Source organism: Aotus nancymaae, unplaced genomic scaffold (assembly GCF_030222135.1).
Source record: "Aotus nancymaae isolate 86718 unplaced genomic scaffold, 86718_ANA_hifiasm-v0.15.2.pri h1tg000036l, whole genome shotgun sequence".
Classification (NCBI taxonomy): Eukaryota; Metazoa; Chordata; class Mammalia; order Primates; family Aotidae; genus Aotus; species Aotus nancymaae.
Genome location: NW_026988450.1, coordinates 71,710,663 through 71,732,063, shown reverse-complemented (window position 1 = coordinate 71,732,063; position 21,401 = coordinate 71,710,663). Strand labels below are relative to the sequence as shown.

General features: G+C 38.9%; 1 protein-coding gene and 1 pseudogene across 1 annotated transcript in view; one reads left to right on the top strand and one right to left on the bottom strand.

The window, feature by feature from the left end:
• Window positions 1–10,826, top strand: part of ATAD2 (ATPase family AAA domain containing 2) — a 71,616-nt gene extending 60,790 nt beyond the window's left edge. Inside the window, exons 25-28 of the mRNA XM_012451596.2 lie at window positions 2,427–2,816; window positions 4,570–4,703; window positions 7,207–7,335; window positions 9,515–10,826. Of these exons, the coding sequence (XP_012307019.2) occupies window positions 2,427–2,816; window positions 4,570–4,703; window positions 7,207–7,335; window positions 9,515–9,559 (698 nt within the window). The 3' untranslated portion in view covers window positions 9,560–10,826. The remainder of the gene's footprint in view (window positions 1–2,426; window positions 2,817–4,569; window positions 4,704–7,206; window positions 7,336–9,514) is intronic.
• A 5,519-nt stretch (window positions 10,827–16,345) lies between these two features.
• LOC105716822 (peroxisomal multifunctional enzyme type 2-like) lies at window positions 16,346–21,401 on the bottom strand (annotated as a pseudogene).

Genomic DNA, 21,401 nt, shown 5'->3' with positions numbered 1-21,401 from the left:
ATTCAGTAGTAAATCACAACTGCATAAAATTAACTGTAGTACATGACTGTACCACTGTAATTTCAGAGCCACCTCCTGCTATTGTGGTAAGCTCAAGTTTCGTGAGTATCTGTTTAAAATGATGTGTGATGCTAATCATCTCCAAGTGAGCAGTTAGCCAAGTAAAAAGTGATCTTGAAGTTCTCAAGTATTTTTTATTGCATTTAGTACAGTACCAGAAACCTTGAATAACACCATGGGACACACAGGAAGTGCCACTAGTAATGATGGAAGTACTCCCAAGAAGCAGAGAAACCTTCTAAGATAAAGTTGAATTGTTTAATATGTACCATAGATTGAGGTCTCCAGCTGTAGTATCTTGCCCTTTCAAGACAAATGAATTCAGTGTAAGGACCATTATAAAAAATAACAATAATAAAAGGGGCCAGGCATAGTGACTCATGCCTGTAAACCCAGCACTTGAAGAGGCCAAGGTGGGTTGATCACTTGAGGTCAAGAGTTTGAGACAAGTATGGCCAACATGGTGAAACCCCATCTCTACTAAAAATACAAAAATTAGCTGGGTGTGGTGCCAGGTGCCTGTAATCGCAGCCACTGGGGAGGCTGAGGCACAAGAATCACTTCAACCCAGGAGGTGGAGGTTGCAGTGAGCCAGGCTGTGTCACTGTACTGCAGCCTGGCCAACAAAGCGAGACTCTCGTCTCAAAAGAAAGAAAAGGCCGGGCACAGTGGCTCATGCCTGTAATCCCAGCACTTTGGGAGGCCGAGGTGGGCGGATTGCCTGAGGTCAGGAGCTCAAGACCAGCCTGGTCAACATGGTGGAACCCTGTCTCTACTAAAAATACAAAAATTAGCTGGGCGTGGCAGTGTGCACCTGTAATTCCAGCTACTCGAGGGGCTGAAAAAGGAGAATTGCTTGAACCCGGGGTACAGGGGGGTGCAGAGGTTGCAGTGAGCTAAGATCGCACCACTGCCCACCAGCCTGGGCAATAGAGCAAGACTCTGTCTCAAAAAATAGAAAAAGAAAAGAAGGAAATTTGTCAAGCCATTGTTGCAGCTACACCAGCAGATGCAAAAACTTTGTACTTTCTGTGAAATACCTTTTGTCTCATATTGAAAATGCAGCTTTTATCTGGACGCAAGATTGCTATAAGAAAGGTGTACCTGTAGACTAACACAATTCAAGAAAAAATGAAGTCATCATATGACAAAGCAGAAAGAATTTAATGGCAGTAAAACATGGTTTGATAATTTTAGAAAGACGTTTGGCTTAAAAACATCAAGATAACAAGATAAGCAGCTTCTGACAACCAAGAGGCAGCAAAGTTCCTGGACACCATTAATAAAATCACTGGACAGAGGCCAGGCACTATGGCTCATGTCTGTAATCCCAGCACTTTGAGAGAAGCCAAGGTGGTAGGATTGCTTGAGGCCAGCAGTTTAAGACCAGCCTGGGCAACAGAGCAAGACCCCATCTCTTAAAAAACCAAATAACTAGCCAGGCGTTTGTAGCCCTAGCTTCTTGAGATACTGAGGCAGGAGGATCACTTGAGCCTGGGAGTTCAAGGCTGCAGTGAGCTATGATTGTGCCACAGCACTCTAACCTGGGTGACAGAGCAAAACCCTGCCTCAAAAAATAAAAATAAAAAAAATCACTGGGTGAGAAACGTAATCTTTCATTCTCGTTTGTCATTTCTACTGCCTAAAAGTTTTACTACTTCTTTCCAGGACAACTGCTGTGTGGTTATACTACATCTAGTCTAGACAGAATATTTAACCTTTCTCTGTACCTTAGTTTATTCTGTAAAATGGCAATGATAATGGTAGCAAACTTCATTGGGTTAAAGAGAAATTTTAATGAATAAGCATACATAAGGGGTTTAGAAGAATTCGTAGTATATGCTTCATGCAGTGGCATGTGCCTATAATTGTAGCTATTCAGAAGGCTGAGGTAGGAGGATTTCTTGAATCCAGGAGTTTGGGGTTGTAGTGACTATGTTTGTGTATAGCCATTGCACTCCAGCCTAGGCAACATAGTAAGAGAGTTTCTAGTATATGATAAATGTTCAATAAGTATAGCCTATTTCAATTTTTGCCCTTCTTCCAGTCCATTTTTCATACTGCTGCCAAAGTGATCTTTGCAAAATATGCATCAGACAGATTATGTCAGTACCCTCATTAAAAGTATTCAAGATTAAAAGTATTCAAGTTAAAATCAAAATTTTTTTTTTTTATCATTTTATCATCTGGGCCTTACCCATTTCTCCACCTTCTCACAGTATATTCTATTTTGGTTTCTATATTTTAACCATACAAAATTAGTGTAGTTTCTCACTATCCTTTCATATATCAGAGTTTTTTTCACTCTTCGAATTTTAGAAAATTGTTAAATGTTCTTTCATCATTTTTCTTTAAATTTCTTGAAGCTCAGTTGAAGAGAAAAATTCGCAAAAAGTCAAGATGGTACTTAGGCAACATAAAAAAGCGAAGGAAGATTTCACAGGCAAAGGAAAATAGCCAGAATACCACAGATCACAAAATTGAGAGTGATACAGAGGAAACTCACGACACAAGTGTAGACCATAATGAGACCGGAAACACAGGAGAGTCTTCAGTGGAAGAAAACGAGAAGCAGCAAAATGCCTCTGAAAGCAAACTGGAATTGAGAAATAATTCAAATACTTGTAATATCGAGAATGAGCTTGAAGACTCTAGGAAGATTACAGCATATACAGAATTAAGGAGAGATAAGATTGCTTGCAATGGAAATGCTTCTAGCTCTCAGATAATACACATTTATGAAAATGAAGGAAAAGGTAAATCTTTTCAAATTAAAGTAATTTACTAATTTTAAAAGATACTGCAAAGTTTCTAAACTAATTGCATCTCAGCTTATTGCTTTTTGCTTGCCTTTCAGAGCACAGGTGTTAAGTAGAAAACAATAGCATTCTAAAACCTAAAATGCAATAAAATATATATTAAAAAAAGAAAGAAAGAAAACAATAACATTATCTTTAGAGTAAGGATGTTACCAGCTGTGGCATCAAACAGACCTAAATTTGAGCCTCCAGTTCACTACTTAGTAACTTGTAACCTTGGGCAGGATACTTAACTTGTTAGCCCATTTGCTAATCTACAAAATTGGGGTGGATAGATAATTGCTTAGTAATGAGATATTTTGAATATTAAATGTAACAAACTAAAGCATAAGATACCCTTTCATTTTTAAGCAAGATAAGAGTGCTTTGATTTTTGCTGAGTGGTATGAACAACTCTTATCCACCCCTTTCATTTTTCTATCCCTTATTGTAGGTTAAGTCCAAGATTATTTATATTTACTCCACTGATCCTGCTCCCCAAATTTTCTATTTAGAATTGTCCTCATTTGAATCTTCTGGAGCCCTTGACAGTAAATTTGTTTGGATTTTAGAAAAGCCACATATTATTTTAGTCATACAAAGCAAAATAGTGGATAATGGGGCCAGAAATTTATTTTAGTCAATAATAAGTATTGACTAAGTTAATGGACTTTTTTTTTTCAGTGGATGATACACTGAATGCAAGCCTTTTGCCAGGACTTCTTTGACATGAGTTCTGAGTGTATTTGAGTAATTAACAATAATAGACTAGGAAATACTTTCTACTGTGAATATTTAAGTGTTAATCTTCTGTCTTTATAATATGTTTTGGTTTGAATCAGAGTTTTATTTTCCTTTTATCATAATCTTTTAAAAAGAACACTAGTGGGACAGGTTCTTGCTTAGATACCAAGAAATCTGAATTCTTGTCCTGGCTCTCTCAACAATTAGGCGTATATCCTTAGAAAAGGCTCTTCAACTCTCTTGGCCTTATTTTTCTCATTTTTCAGTGAGTAAATTGTTCTAAATCAAGGATCAGCAGACTTTTTTTTTTTTTTTTTTTTTTTTTTGAGACGGAGTTTCACTTTTGTTACCCAGGCTGGAGTGCAATGGCGCGATCTCGGCTCACCGCAACCTCCGCCTCCTGGGTTCAGGCAATTCTCCTGCCTCAGCCTCCTGAGTAGCTGGGATTGCAGGCACGTGCCACCATGCCCAGCTAATTTTTTGTATTTTTAGTAGAGACGGGGTTTCACCATGTTGACCAGGATGGTCTCGATCTCTTGACCTCGTGATCCACCCGCCTCAGCCTCCCAAAGTGCTGGGATTACAGGCAGGCTGTGTTCTAATAAAACTCAATTTACAGTAGTAGGCCGATTTTGACCATGTGTGGCATTTTACAACCCTGTTCTAGATTATCGAGGTCCCTTCTAGCTTTTCAGTTCTGTGTGTCTTGTGCCCAAGTAAAAGACATCCTAACCTGTTGAGAATCCCCTTGAAACACTCAGTATGCAACATACTTCTCAAACTGTCCTTAGTTTTCGAGTGTGTGAGTAGTGGTATCCCAGTCTTACAACAGAACAAGTTAATAAGCCAAAATTGCTGTTTATGTTCTTAGTAAACATGCTCTATTTAATCTGTCTAATGTTATTTATTTTAGGCATCATAATATCTATGGTGGACCAAATAAGAGTTATTTAATTTTTTGTTCTAGAAATGTGTGTTCTGCGAATGACTCGAGCTAGACGTTCCCAGGTAGAACAGCAGCAGCTCATCAGTGTTGAAAAGGCTTTGAAAATTCTTTCTCAGCCTACACCCTCACTTGTTGTGGATCATGAGCGATTAAAAGTATGTATATTGAAATCATAATGCTTTTACTCTGCAAATTAGTAATCCCTAAACACTGGCCTGTGACTAGTATCATTCTGGCTAAATGGGATTTACATGAAAAAGTACAACTTTTTCTTCCTCCAAGCTTCCCTTTATTGTTCTTCTCCTTCCCCTGTTCCAAATTAAGAATTAGGCCAGGCACGGCGTCTCATACTGGTAATCCTAGCACTTTGGGAGGCCCAGGTGGGTGGATCACCTGAGGCCAGGAGTTCGAGACCAGCCTGGCCAACAGTGTGAAACCCCATCTCTACTAAAAATAAAAAATGAGTTGGGCATGGTAGCGGGCACCTGTAATCCCAGCTACTTGGGAGGCTGAGACAGGAGAATCTCTTGAACCCCAGGGCGGAGGTTACAGTGAGCCGAGGTCACGCCACTGCCCTGGGTGACAGAGGAAGACTCCATCTCAAGGGGGAAAAAAAAAAGAGAATTATACTATTTTTTTTTATATAAAATAGATTTCTAATTCTTAAAAAATAGGTAAGTCTCACTATGTTGTCCAGTCTGGTCTCCAACTCCTGAGCTCAAGTCATCCTTCTGCCTAAGCCTCCAAAATGCTAGGATTATAGGCATGAGCCACCATGCCTGGCCCCAAATTAAGAATTATATCTAAGGATCTGCAGTAGGAATCAGAGGGAAAATAGCTAAGTGATTTTGATAGCTGTCAGGTTATCTGTTGCTCATCATTCTTTTCCCCTGCCTATTCCCCTAAATTCAGCTTTCATCCAAACCACTGTAATAAAATGACATCCTGATAGCAAATAATACTTGATTTTGCTAAACTGAATTCTTCCTGCTATATCTGTAACACTTGACACTATGGATAACTCTTCATCCTTGACTGTTGTGTCCTTAAATCATTCTTGCCTTCAACTACTTTTGTAAGCTCCTCAGGAATTTTCTGACTATTTGCTCTATTTTTCTGTACTTTTGGAATAGCCATCACCTCTGTAAGTGTGATCCTACATCTGGAACTCCACACCCTGACACACCTAAACAACAGTCTTATCTCCTCAACCAACAACTTGGATGTGTTACAGTCATTTTAACATATATTTGAAATAAGATTGATTTCTTGCCCTTTTCCTTCAAAAGTAAAAACACTTTGCATCCCAATTCCAATTTACCTGTTTTATTTTGGCCACATTTCAAGGCTGAGAACATTATACATTTATCAAAGATACATTATTTGTAATACAGATAAGAGTTTTGGCATTTTAGAGGGAAATCTTCCTTGTTTAAGTACAAAGTGAACCTGCTAGTACTAATGAACTTAAGAAAGCCTGTCTCTTGAATGTAGCAGAGCTAATAAGAACTTGATGTCTACACTTATTAGAGAAGGAAGCAGCAGTATTCCCGGAGCATTTTCTCTCAAAAAACTGTAATCTTTCTGAAAAAAATCTATTAAAAAATATGTGTGGAACTAAAAGCCCATATAAATCTCATGACAGTGAAATGGTATTCCTAGTTGTGTATAAGTTCACTATGTTACGTTGTTTAGGGTTAAGAATAGCAATTATTATTCTTAATTTTCATAAATTTTACAGCTTTGTTCTGTTCAATGTGTATATATATATATATCATTCAGAGTAAATTAAAGATATTCATTACTGAGACTTTCAATTTTTACTTTTTCTGATAATATGACCCATCAAAATGGACTGTGTACAGTATATCCATTAGGCATGCAATAAATAATGGCCTTTTATGAGAGGATATACTTGCTTTAGAATAATATGCATAAAGGCTGTAGTTAGAAGTGACTATGTATTAAATTGCAGTTTTTAACATGCTGATCTAAATTATTGGACCCATACATTGTTTCGATGGCCATTAATGGCTATTTTAGTTGGTTTTTACTTAACTATAATGGTGTGTTTTTGTTAATTATGAGATAATGATCCTACTACAAAGCCACAGGGAAAAAAAAGAAAAAAAAATTTATGAGGTAATGGCAGCATTTCCTGGTACGGCCAGACTTGAAGAATTACAGAAATCTAGGAAGTCCACCATTTTAGTCATGAGAAAAAAAAACACTTAGCAGATGGAAAATCCTTTTTATATAAGAACCCTGAAGTGTTGAGGTAGTTCACCATTTATGTAGTATCTTTTTTAGTTTCACATAAGAAAATTAGTTAAAATACTATCATAAAATATGCAAAAAACTTTGCTTTTCTCTTATTAATCTAAATTGAGGTTAGTTTTTAATTTGTTTAGAGATGCTTATGGCCATAGGTAAAATTGGCAATCCCCTCAGCTGTAGTTTTTAGAATAGGGTTACTCAAGGTCAAAGCCAGGATTATAGATAGTTAACTACATTAAAATGTCAGAGGCTGCCCTGTGTCCTCAGATGGCTTGGTCTACCCTCGTCAGGCTTATAACAATTCCCAAAACCTTCTAAATTAAATATCTTGTCTGAGGAAGTTTCTCTCTCACACATATTGACACTCATATTTTCTTCTAGAATCTTTTGAAGACTGTTATTAAAAAAAGTCAAAACTACAACATATTTCAGTTGGAAAATTTGTATGCAGTAATCAGCCAGTGTATTTATCAACATCGCAAGGACTATGATAAAACAACACTTACTCAGGTAAACTATTGAGTGGAAACTTTTTACAAATGCTCTTATGGTCACATTAATGAATCACTTATATAGGATTGTTGAGGCTTTATCTATATAAGAAACTGATTATAAGAACTTAAAGACCATTTTTCTATTTCCAAAACTGATGTCCCATTCCATAAAGACCATTTTAATACGTGGATTATGAATTATTTCCAAGTGCAAGTAAGTTTAGTATTTTTTCCAATCTAGAACTTCGTTTGTATCTGTCTGTCTTTCTGTCTGTCTGTCTGCCTGCCTGCCTGTCTTTATTTATTTATTTATTTTGAGACAAGGTCTCTGTCACCCAGTCTGGAGTGCAATGGTGTGATCTCAGCTCACTGCAACCTCCGCCTCCCAGGTGCAAGCGATCCTCCTGCCTCAGCATCCCAAGAAGCTGGGACCACAGACACATGCCACCATACCCAGCTAATTTTTGTATTTTTTGTAGAGATGAGGTTTCGCTATGTTGCCCAGACTGATCTTGAGCTCCTAGGCTCAAGCCATCCATCCACCTCAGCCTCCCAAAGTACTGGAATTACAAACATAAGCCACTGTACCTGGCCAGTAGTTTGTGTCTTTAATAAATAGTGGAACATAAACTATGAATACTTTTTTTGTCTCTGTGTATTAATGAAGAATAATACCTTCTTCTAAGACTTGTTAGCCAGGTACAGTGGCTCATGCCTGTAATCCCAGCATTTTGGGAGGCCAAGGTGGGTGGATTGCTTGAGCCCAGGAGTTCAAGACTAGCCTGGCCAACATGGTGAAACCCTTTCTCTACTAAAACTACAAAAACTAGCCAGATGTGACATGTACCTGTAGTCCCAGCTACTTGGGTGGCTGAGGCATGAGAATCACTTGAATCTGGGAGGCAGAGGTTGCAGTGAGCCGAGATCAAGCCACTGTACTCCAGCCTGGGCAACAGAATGAGACTCTGTCTAAAAAAAAAAAAAAAAAAAAAAAAATTTGTCTACTTAATCTTCCTTTATAGTAGGTATTTGGATGTTAATTAGATCATTAATATTTATTTTTGAGACAGGATCTTGCTCTGTCACCCAGGCTGGAGTGCAGTGGCAAGAACATAGCTCACTGTAACCTGGAACTCCTGAGCTCAGGCAATCCTGCCTCAGTTTTCCCAGTAGCTGAGATTACAGGCAAGCGCTACCACACTGGGCTAATTTTGAAATTTTTTGTAGAGATGGAGGTCTTGCTATGTTGCCTAGGATGGTCCCAAACTCCTAATCTCAAGCAGTCCTCCCACCTCAGCCTCCCAAAGTGCAGGAGCCACCATGCCTGGCCTTATTATTATTTTTAATAACAGATCATTTGACTAGATAGAGTGCTGAATTAAAAAAAATAGATATTGCTTACATATGCATATTATTTGTAACTACAAAATACAAAAATGATACCCATTAGTGTGTGTGTGTGTATATATATATGTATATATATATACACACACATATACATAATAGTATTTAGTTTACCTACTAAGGTATAATATGTAGTAATAATATATATAATATTGATGCCTACAAAGGGTAAAACTCTTTAAATACATCAGTACCGGGCCAGGCGCGGTGGCTCAAGCCTGTAATCCCAGCACTTTGGGAGGCTGAGGCGGGTGGATCATGAGGTCAAGAGATCGAGACCATCCTGGTCAACATGGTGAAACCCCGTCTCTACTAAAAATACAAAAAATTAGCTGGGCATGGTGGCGCATGCCTGTAATCCCAGCTACTCAGGAGGCTGAGGCAGGAGAATTGCCTGAACCCAGGAGGCGGAGGTTGCGGTGAGCCGAGATCGCGCCATTGCACTCCAGCCTGGGTAACAAGAGCGAAACTCCGTCTCAAAAAAATAAAATAAAATAAAATAAAATAAATACATCAGTACCTTGATTAATACTATTTGAATTTAATATAAGAGGAATGTACCCCATATTCATTTCACAGTTACTTAAATAATGAAGTCCTATAGGGAAAGTCAGTTTATGTTTACGTGGCAGTTTTAAATATTGAACTAAATGTTTATTTTCACTATCAAATATATACATGAATATTAATATTCTTAAGGTTGTTTACTGAAAAACAAAACAGTAATGAAATGTTTCTTTAGCTTATTCCATATTGAAATGTACTATTTTCTCTTCCTCCCCCTTATCTAGAAAATGGAGCAAGAAGTAGAAAAATTCAGTTGTTCCAGATCATGATGTCATGATATCAAGTATTCTTTATATTCAGTTCCTATTTAATTCGTTTTTGTTATGTCCGCCTAATCGATGTAGTATGAAACCCTGCATCTTTAAGGAAAAGAATAAAATAGTAAAATAAAAATATTTAAACTTTCCTGTTATTTATGTACATATTAAGATAAATTTCATATGTAAGATAACTGATAAATATTGGAACTTTGCTAGAACAAGGCCCTGTGGTAATAGTTGAAGTTTGGCCAACTCTTAATAAAGTTATTTTGGTAACTAACGTTTTACGGCACTTAAGAGTAATTAGCAGCATTACATTTTTTTGTATTAAGCACTTTTAATTTTATCCTTCCTAAAAATAGTTTATTGTATCAGACAAGAAACTTACCTAACCATTGTGTCTTTCCCATCTTTTTTGTCATCTTTGTTTTTTTTTAATGCCCGCCTCCCGTCTGCCTTTAGATTCCCTTGTCTTCACTTAAAAGCCAGAATGCAAGTCATGATTTGTGGGAGGGCTCTTGAATAATTTCTGGCTGCACCACAATTCTGTACTTAAGTATCACGATTATTGATATGTTTTTGAGATAAACATTTTTATAATTCTAATTTGAGTTAATAAAGATTTAAAATATTTCTTGGTTTACTTTTGTAATTATATACACAACAAATGTATTAATAACTACCTTGTTGAACATCTTTGAATAGCACAAAGTTGTTATATTTGCAAGCTGTTTATATCTTTCTAAAATTGTGTTTAGGTTATATTCTATTGATACTTTTTATATACAATTTTATAAATATTATAAATTTTATATTAACGATACCAAAAAAATACATTTCTTAAGGTTAAAAGCATGCACTTCCGTGCATACTTTTGGGGAGAGTGGGGAGAAGACATATGAGTTTGTAAAATAGCTTCTGTTGGAAATCTTTTGAGAGGAATAAGGAATGGTCATCTGAAATGAGAGATTCTGGATTCTAATGCAGTTCAAATTTGAGCTGTATTTTTGTTGTTGATTTATCTGGATATTGTTTTTAAAGCCTTCTAAAACCCAGTAAATTCGATATCTTAATTAGTAGATACTATCTTACGTAATGCATAAAGCAGTGGCAGTCACTGAGAACGTTTAAATATGTCTATATTCCTGGAGATATACATACATATTCTCATTTTTGTTGGTTTATTATAAATTATTCTTCTAGATGCATCTTTTATTCCTAGGCTTTCATTTTGTGTTTATAGCTTACCTAATAAATTTTAAAGGTGAAAACTGTCTCTTAAATTTGTTTCTATTTCTTAAGTATTTTAAAACATACCAAAGATAATTCAGTGCAAAAGAAGTGTAAAGTCCGTTCTTTCATATATTACTGTGTATAAAGTGCTGTTGACATTGGAATGTTTATATAGTACATGTACTTTAGTTACAAAGACTAAAGTGCTTCCTGAAATGTCATCTACAGATTTTAGAAGTGTAATGTCTACATTCCTAAGTAGAGTTTGAAAATCATGCTGAAATTGCAGTATTAAATGCCATCTCTCATTTGTTTTTCAAAAGTGCAGTTTAAGCAAAAAAAAACAAAAGGCACCCAGAATAGAAAGGAAGAAGTGAAACTCTTTATTTACAAATGACATGATTTTATATGTAGGAAATGCTTTTTTTTTTTTTTTTTTTTTTTTTTTGAGACAAACTCTTGCTCTGTCACCCAGGCTGGAGTGCAGTGGCACAATCTCGGCTTACTGCAACCTCTGCAATTCTCCTGCCTTAGCCTCCTGAGTAGTTGGGATCACAGGCACACACCACCATACCTGGTTAATTGTTGTATTATGTAGGAAATCCTAAAGAATCCACCAAAAATCTGTTAGAGCTAATAAAAGAATTCAGCAGGCTGGGTGTGGTGGCACATGCCTGTAATCCCAGAACTTTGTGAGGCCAACACAGGTAGATCGCTTGAGCTCAGGAGTTCAAGATGAGCCTGGACAACATGGTGAAACTCTGTCTCTACAAAAAAAATACAATAATTAGCTGGGTGTGGTGGCACATACCTATAGTCCCAGCTACTTTCTGGGAGGCTGAGGCAGAAGGATTGCTTGAGCCTAGGAGGTCAAAGCTTCAGTAAGCCAAGATTGCACTACTGTACTTCAGCCTGGGCAACAGAGTGAGACTCTGTCTTTTAAAAAAAAATCAGCGGAGTTACAAGATAGAAAACATACAAAAATCAGTTATATTTCTATACACTAGCAACGAACAGTCCAAAAGGAAAATTATGAAAGCAGTTTTATTTACAATAACATCTAAAACCGCAAAACACCTAGGAATAAATGTAACCAAGGATATGAAAGAACTTACACACTGATAACTACAAACTGTTGCCAACAGAAATTAAATAAACAGCCTGTATTAATGGTTTGGAAGACGGTATTGGTAAGATGGCAGTAATCCCCAAAGCAGTCTACAGATTCAATGCAATTTCTATCAAAATCCCAGTGGCCTTTTTTTGAAAAATAGGAAAGTCAGTCCTAAAAATCATATGGTATTGCAAGGTACCCTGAATAGCTGAAAAATCTTGAAAAAGGAGAAAACTCACTTCCTGGCTTTGAAACTTACTACAAAGCTACATAAAGCAGTGTAATACAGGCATAAGGTTGGACATATAGGTCAATGGAATAGAATTCAAAGTCCAGAAATAAACCAATATATCTATGGTCACTTGATTTTCAACAAGAGTGCCCACATCTCTTCAATGGGGAAAGAGCTATTTCTTCAACAGATGGTACTGGGACAACTGGATATCCACATGCAAAAGAATGAAGTTAGATCCCTACCTTAGAATAGCTAATGCATGCTGAGCTTAATACCTAGGTAATGAATGGGTTGATCTGTGCAGCAAACCACCATGGCACATGATTACCAGTGTAATAAACCTGCATACCTTGCATATTTACCCTGAAACTTCAAAATTGTTTTTTTGTTTTTGAGATGGAGTTTCGCTCTTGTTGCCCAGGCTGGGGTGCAATGGCACTATCTTGGCTTACTGCAACCTCCGCCTCCCGGGTTCAAGTGATTCTCCTGCCTCAGCCTACCAAGTAGCTGGGATTACAGGCACGCACCACCACACCCAGCTAATTTCATATTTTTAGTGGATACAGGATTTCTGTATGTTGGTCAGGCTGGTTTTGAACTCCTGACCTCAGGTGATCTGCCCGCCTTGGCCTCCCAAAATGCTGGAATTACGGGAGTGAGCCACCATGCTAGGCCAAATGTTGATATTAAAAAAAACAACAAAATGGATTAAAGACCTATATTGAATAACTAAAAGTAAAATTTTTAAAGGAAAACAAGGACATTTATTACACGACCTTGAATTTGGCAATTAGATAAATTAGACTTCATCAAAATTTTAAAACTTTGTGCTTCAATAAATAATATATATAACTCCTAAAACTCACCAACAAAAAGACAACCCAGTGAATGTGGATATTTTAATGACATTAACAATATTTAGGATGCCAGGAAAATACTTTAGAAGATACCTATTTTGGAATAGTCTGTTTTTCTCATACCAGACCAGGATTATGGGTTTGGGGAAGGAAGATCACAGAGGCAAAGTGGTTATATCAAGGTTGCCTACTAGTGATGTGATTTTTGACTATTGGTTGACTTCACCAACTGAAGTTGTTCTCAGGTTTTGCCCCTGAAAAATTAACCTTTTCTGAACTATACTTCTCTCTTTTGAACTGTACTCTAAAAAGAAGTCACATGATGGACAGCCCACTCTTCAGGAGTGGGGAGTTATATTCTGCTTTGCCATTTATTTTTAGGCCAGTTCTATCAGTGATCCCTAAAGGTATGCATTGTAGAGTTCATTGAGCTTATTTTAGACTCATGTGTCTTCTCTCTACTACTCCCTCTTATATACAGAGTATTTTAGTGTTCAAAGTAATATAATTAAGAGATTGGTCCCTGACATTGAGGAAAAGGTTGTGTCAGCTTGCCTCCTAATATCCGTTCTTTCATTATTTGTAACAAAGTCCCATTTGGAAAATTACATTTCATCCACTGTAGCAAAATATGGCCACGTGACTAAATTCTAGCCAATGAGATAGAAAAGGAAGTTGCACAGTTTCTAGAAAAGTTCTGGAAGAGCAAGGATGAGAGTACTTTCTGCCCTTCTGCCTTCTGAGCTTCCTATACACACACACACACACACACACAGTGAAGAAGCATCTCCCTGTGTGTGTGTTGATAATTTTAGGGAATTGCTATTCAGTATTGGGTGGAGCTCTTACTGATAGTGGACTATAATTCTTAACCAGTAAAAGCATATAAAATAAATACGTATTTTTTCAACTTTCATTTTCTATAAGTAGTGGACCCTAAGCAAGGCCTTTAGAGACCCCTTAAGCATAAAAAAATTGTCTCCAATTCTTATATGTATTTTTTTTGTTAACAGCTTTATCAAGGTATAGTTTATATATCGTAACATATACTGATCTTACTAATACAATTTAATGATACCAGCATGAATCAGTTTTTGAACCCCCAAAAGAGATTTCCAATCTCTTCCTCATGCCCATTTGTAGTCAGTCCTACTAACCCCAACCCCAGGCATTCCCTAACCAACTTTCTGTGTGTAGATTTGCATTTTCTGGACGTTTCATGTAAATGAAATCATATATAGTCTTTTACATCTGGATTCTTTCACTTAGCATAATGTTTTTGAAATTCACTATGTTGACCAGCCTGGCCAACATAGTGAAACCTCGTCTTTACTAAAAAATACAAAAATTAACCAGGCATGGTGGTGCACGCCTGTAATCTCATCTACTCAGGAGGCTGAGGCAGGGAGAATTGCTTGAACCCAGGAGGTGAAGGTCTAAATAAGACTTCCTGTTTTAACTTCTCATTTAATCCACAATATTCCTACATGACATTTCATGATTTTTACATGTATTTTTTATTTTTTAAAGGCACCAAAGTGGCCTTCATTCATTTAATTTTCCTTTCAACTTTTATAAATGCCACAAATTCTAAAGAATCTAGACTTGAGTGAAAATTTTTTATTATGAAGATATGGATCTAAGAACAGAAGGATAACTATGTGCTAGCTTATATATATATAGTTCCTTGTAAAAACGATACATGAAAAAACAGTAAAAAATAAAAATCTGAAAAGTTATCTGACATCTGAAAATGGCAAGCAGTTTCCTCTACAGCTTAGTTCTGATCACTTCTGCAAAATAAGCATATTTGGGTGAAGAGAGTAATTTTTTTTTTTTTTTTTTTTTTTTTTTTGGTGAGACAAGGTGTTGCTCTTGTCGCCCAGGCTGGAGTGCAGTGGCATGATCTTGGCTCACTGCAACCTCCACCTCCTGGGTTCAAGTGATTCTCTTGCCTTACCCTCCCCAGTAGCTGGGATTACAGGTGACTGCCACCACACCGGGCTAATTTTTGTATTTTTAGTAAAGACGGGGTTTCACCATGTTAATCAGGCTGGTCTCGAACTTGTGACCTCAGGTGATCCACCCGCCTCAGCCTCCCAAAGTGCTGGGATTACAAGCATGAGCCACGGCACCTAGCCACATTTATTTTCTTTACCATCTCACACCGACATCCTTAAGGCAGTGACCTGTTTCCTCAAATACAAGGGTATTCTGAAGTTCCTCACATTCAGAGGCTGTCTTAGCTGAAATACCAGATGTTGGTATAAGATTCACATATGCATTTGAAATGACAGTGTCTCTAGTTCCTTGGACTTTGGTTTGAAAGTGGATTCTGTTTCCTTCCTTCCACATCTCAGTTTGTAGAGTTTGCCCTGGATACACTGGTTTTGCAAAACAAGGCTTGATCACCTTGAGTCTTGACACATTATCTGCAAACTGCTATAAAACATGCCTGGGAAAAAATCCAAATGTACTTAATCCATGTACACATAATCTATGTACACATGTCAAAACGTGCTAGGCTAGCAAAATTAGGATCAAAGTGTAACAGATTCCAGTCTTTGCTGAGGTAGTACAAAGAAGAAGCCTGATTAGCTGGCTGGGCACAGTGGTTCACGGCTATAATCCCAGCACTTTGGGAGGCTAAGATGGGTGGATCACTAGGTCAAGAGATCGAGACCATCCTGGTCAACATGGTGAAACCCCGTCTCTACTAAAAATACAAAAATTAGCTGGGCATGGTGGCGCACGCCTGTAGTCCCAGCTACTCGGGAGGCTGAGGCAGGAGAATTGCTTGAACCCAGGAGACGGAGGTTGCGGTGAGCTGAGATCGCGCCACTGCACTCCAGCCTGGGTAATCCGTCTCAAAAAAAAAAAAAAAAAAAGCCTGATTAATTAAGAGAGGTGGTACTGGTTGGGCGTGGTGGCTCACTCCTGTAATCCCAGCACTTTGGGAGGCCAAGGCGGGCAGATCACAAGGTCAAGAGATCAAGACCATCCTGGCCAACATGGTGAAACCCCATCCCTTCTAAAAATAAAAAAATTAGCAGGATGTGGTGGTGTGCACCTGTAGTCCCAGCTACTTGGGAGGCTGAGGCAGGAGAAACGCTCAAACCAGAGAGGCAGAGGTTGCAGTGAGCCAAGATTGCGCCACTGCACTCCAGCCTGGTGACACAGCAAGACTGTCTCAAAAAAAAAAAAAAGAAAGAGGTGGTATCTGTAAGTACAGCCTCAGGTGGTCTATTTTCCACCAAAGCCTCTAGAGCCAACGAGAGAGAACTGATTATAGCACATAAGTTTCTTCTCAGAATAAGAATAGACATCCATAAGAATTATTATACCAGATCCTTTATCTAGGACATCAGCAACAACTGTTTCACATTTTCATTTTTCTGCTCTGGGAAGTGGTTTATATAACTCCAAGTATTGCTCCCCATAAACAACCTTTGCAAAGTTCATTGAAAGCCCAGGAACTTCTGCTCATTCTCCATCCATTATAGATCTCTGACTTATGATAACTCGAAAGGCAGGCAAACAGGAGAAATCAGAGCTTTCTTCATGAACAAATTTCTTCTTTTTTTTGTTCTTTTTTTTTGAGATGGAGTCTAGCTCTGTCACCAGGCTGGAGTGCGGTGTGCGATCTGCACTCACTGCAATCTCTGCCTCCTGGGTTTGAGTGATTCCCCTGCCTCAGCCCCCAAGTAGCTGGGACTACAGGTGAGTACCATCACGCCTGGCTAATTTTTTGTATTTTAGTAGAGCCAGGGTTTTACCATGTTGGCCAGGATCGTCTCGATGTCCTGACCTCATGATCTGCCCACCTTGGCCTCCCAAAGTGCTGGGATTACAGGCGTGAGCCACCGCGCCTAGCCATGAACAAATTTCAAATCTTTTTTTTTTCCTCTGAAGTGAATGAATTGAAACAAATTACAAATCTTTTGGATCCTTGATTGATTCTACCACTCCAAAGGCATACATATAATAGCTTCCAGTTCTGTATAAGCAGAAGAAAATGGAGGGAGTTTATGGCCAATAGCTCCAGCACATCCTCATGTTGCATGACTGAGAGGATTTGTTGAAACTCCTCCTTCTGAATCTATTTTACTTAGAACTACAATTATACTGCCAGTTGATTTTTGGATACTCTGAGGCTTACTGGCATTCTCGAAGTCACACATCTTCTTCCAGTTAGCCTTCACTGCTTCAGGAGTTATTGGCTGATTTTGTCTTACAACCACTCCAAGGGGCTGCTCCCAGAATAATTTCCCAATCCATCCTGCTCCAACCTCAAACAAGCCACCATTCTCCTCACAACTCTCATGGCAAAGCCAAAGGACCAGCGATGTGACGTAATCTGGCTTTAGGGCTTCCACGAGATCTTCAGGCATAACCAAGTCATCCCTGATTCAACATTAGGAGAAACAGTGTTAAAATGAATGTTGCTTTTCCTGCCTTCAACTGCAATAGAATTTGCAGGGACCAGAAGACCAGACTTCACAGCACTATAATTTGCCTGGCCAAAGCTGCCATATATTCCTGAAGCTGATGAAGTCAAAATGATCCTAACGTATTTCTGCTTCTTCATGTGATCACATGCTATACAGGGTCTTGGAATGAGCCCCACAAGTGAACTCTGTAGATGATATCTCAGTCTTCATCACTTATCCTAGCAAAAGAATGGTCCCTCAGAATTCTAGAATTGTTAACCACATCTATTCTAAGAGCATTTACAACTTTCTCCCGTTTCCACTGAGTCATAGTTGGCCACTTTTCCACCTTTGTTTTTAATTTCTTCAACAACCTTATCAGCAATTAAGGAGCCTTCACCAACTCCCTTGAAGTCCTCCCTTAAATAATTCACAACAATTAATGCTCCTTTTTCTTTCTTTCCTTTTTTTTTTTTTTTTTTTTGAGATGGAGTTTCTCTCTTGTTACCCAGGCTGGAGTGCAATGGCGCGATCTCGGCTTACCACAACCTCCGCCTCCTGGATTCAGGCAATTCTCCTGCCTCAGCCTCCTGAGTAGCTGGAATTACAGGCACGCGCCACCATGCCCAGCTAATTTTTTGTATTTTTAGTAGAGACGGGGTTTCACCATGTTGACCAGGATGGTCTCGATCTCTTAACCTCGTGATCCACCCGCCTCGGCCTAATGCTCCTTTTTCTACAAAAGCCAGGGCATAGACTGGGCACAGTCCTCCCCTACACCAGTCACCAGTAACGCCAGGTGTTGAAACTCAGTGGTGACACCATGAGTCCAGCCTGTAGTGACACATACCTTGACTAGGTATTTGTTAGTGCTTATTTGTTTGTCTCACTATGAGATCATAGGTTCTTTAAGGAATTTCTTGTTTTATTTTGTGATTACAGATCTAGTTCCTACCACAATCAGTTCACAGTTGGCACTAAATAAGTATCAGTTGACTTAATTGCTGGATAAATAGATAAGAAGAGGATTAAGGGCCAGGCTCGGTGGCTCATGCCTGTAATCCCAACACTGAAAGGCTGAGGCGGGTGGATAATGAGGTCAAGAGTTCAAGACCAGCCTGGCCAATGTGGTGAAAACCCGTCTCTACTAAAAATACAAAAATTAGCCAGACGTGGTGTCAGGTGCCTGTAATCCCAGCTACTCAGGAGGCAGAGGCAAAGAATTGCTTGAACACAGAAGGCAAAGGTTGCAGTGAGCTGAGATTGCACCACTGCACTCCAGCCTGGGCAACAGGGCAAGACTCCATCTCAAAAAAAAAAAAAAAGAAGAAGAAGAGGATTAAGGAAGCAGAATAGAAAGATATGAGTTTAATAAGACATGGAGGCACATATGGCTACAGTGAAGGGAAGCCCATACTTCAGAAAAGGAGAGAAGGATCTTGCTATTAGTGACTTATTTTTAAAAAGATACAAGATCATCTTGATTATATTTTTAGAAGCTGCTTCTGTTAGATTTATCTCGTTCTAAGGCCATGAAAGAACAAATTTTCAGTTTGATTTGCTTACACTTAATTGTTTACATATTGGGCACCTTCATGATATTGAAATCCATTTAGTCATGATTCTCTAAGCTTTACATAGTCAGCAAAATAACTGCAGAAAGGACTGAAAGGTTGTGGCAGTTTTATTTTGTTTCTTTTACTAGTTCTGGGAACAAGTATAAAATACCAAGAAATTTCTCTCTCTCTCTCTCTCTCTCTCTCTATATATATATATATATATATAGATATAGATATAGATATAGATATAGATATAGATATAGATATATATTGGAGACAGAGTTTCGCTCTTGTTACCCAGGCTAGAGTGCAATGGCGCGATCTCGGCTCACCGCAACCTCCGCCTCCTGGGTTCAGGCAACTCTCCTGCCTCAGCCTCCTGAGTAGCTGGGATTACAGGCCAAGAAATACTATATTTATATATAACTATTGATAAAAGAAGAGTGCATCCAGCAGTTAGATTATTAGGTTAAAAACAGATGGGGCCAGGCACAGTGGCTCACACTTGTAATCCCAGCAGTTTGGGAGGCCAAGGCAGGCCGATTACCTGAGGTCAGGAGTTCAAGACCAGCCTGGTCAACATGGTGAAATCCTGTCTCTACTAAAAATACAAAAATTAGCTAGGGTTGGTGGTGCATGCCTGTAATTCCAGTTACTCAGGAGTTTGAACCTGGGAGGTGGAAGTTTCAGTGAGCTGAGATCACACCACTGCACTCCAGCCTGGGTGACAGAGCGAGATTCTGTCTCAAAAAAAAAAAAGAAAGAAAGAAAAAAAAAAAAACAGATGGGTTTTTGCTGGACACAGTGGCTCATGCCTGTAATCCTAGTGGCTAAGGCAGGAGGATTTCTTGAGGCCATGATTTTTGAGACCAGCCTGGGCAACACAGCAAGACCCCCATCTCTACAAAAATAATAATAATAGGCCGGGCACAGTGGCTCATGCCTGTAATCCCAGCACTTTGGGAGGCCGAGGCAGGTGGATCATGAGGTCAAGAGATTGAGACCATCCTGGTCAACATGGTGAAACCCCATCTCTACTAAAAATACAAAAAATTAGCTGGGCATGGTGGCACGTGCCTGTAATCCCAGCTACTCAAGAGGCTGAGGCAGGAGAATTACCTGAACCCAGGAGGCGGAGGTTGCGGTGAGCCGAGATCGCGCCATTGCACTCCAGCCTGGGTAACAAGAGCGAAACTCTGTCTCAAAAAAATAATAATAATAATAATAATTCACCAGGTATAGTGGCATATGCCTATAGTCCCAGCTACTCAGGAGGCTGAGGTAGGAGGATCACTTGACCCCAGGAGTTTGAGACTTCAGTGAGTCATGAACCCCCTACCATGCTTCAGCCTAAAATATAGCTCTAAAAAATAATAAAAATAAAAAACAGATGGGTTTTATTGGTTAAGATTCTTTGGTTATAAGTAACAGAAATCCTCTTTCTAACTTTAGCAAAAAGGTACATTTTTGAGAGGCCGGACGCGGTGGCTCACGCCTGCAATCCTAGCACTTTGGGAGGCCGAGGTGGGTGGATCACCTGAGGTCGGGAGTTCAAGACCAGCCTGGCCATCACGGAGAAACCCCATCTTTAAAATAAAAAAATAATAATAAAATAAAAATAAATAAAAATTTTTTTTAAAAAAGGTACATTTTTGAAAGGATGTAAATTACCTCATGGATATTTAAAACAACCAAAGGTCAATGAGAGGGAAATAGGCCTGCTCCAAGCCCTTGGCTAAAGTTCCTAAAATAGTTGCCATTAATGTGACTCGACAAAGACAAAGCCACCCAGGCTCAGCGATTCTCTGTTCTAGACTTTATAGTACCCTCCCAGCACCAAAGAATTGGATTGGTCCTGATGTCCACCCTACTTCCTGCCAGAGACCAATGTCACATAATTTAGACATTATTAGGGGAATCCCATATTATAAGAAACTGTGAGCCTGGCAGGCAACCCAGGAGTTGTGTGCCACAAAAGTTTAACAGCCAAAATTTTCTGTCTTACTCTCTCATGTCCATTTGAGTCAATTATTTGATACATACTGTGAACACTCACCTTGTGCGCAGTTTAGACACAGTATCTCATTTATTTTTTATTTTTTTTTTTTTTTTTAGATGGAGTTTCGCTCTTGATACCCAGGCTGGAGTGCAATGGCGCGATCTCGGCTCACCACAACCTCCGCCTCCTGGGTTCAGGCAATTCTCCTGCCTCAGCCTCCTGAGTAGCTGGGATTACAGGCACGCGCCACCGTGCCCAGCTAATTTTTTGTATTAGTAGAGACGGGGTTTCACCATGTCGACCAGGATGGTCTCGATCTCTTGACCTCGTGATCCACCCGCCTCGGCCTCCCAAAGTGCTGGGATTACAGGCTTGAGCCATCGCGCCCGGCCCACAGTATCTCATTTATACCTTCAATGGCCAT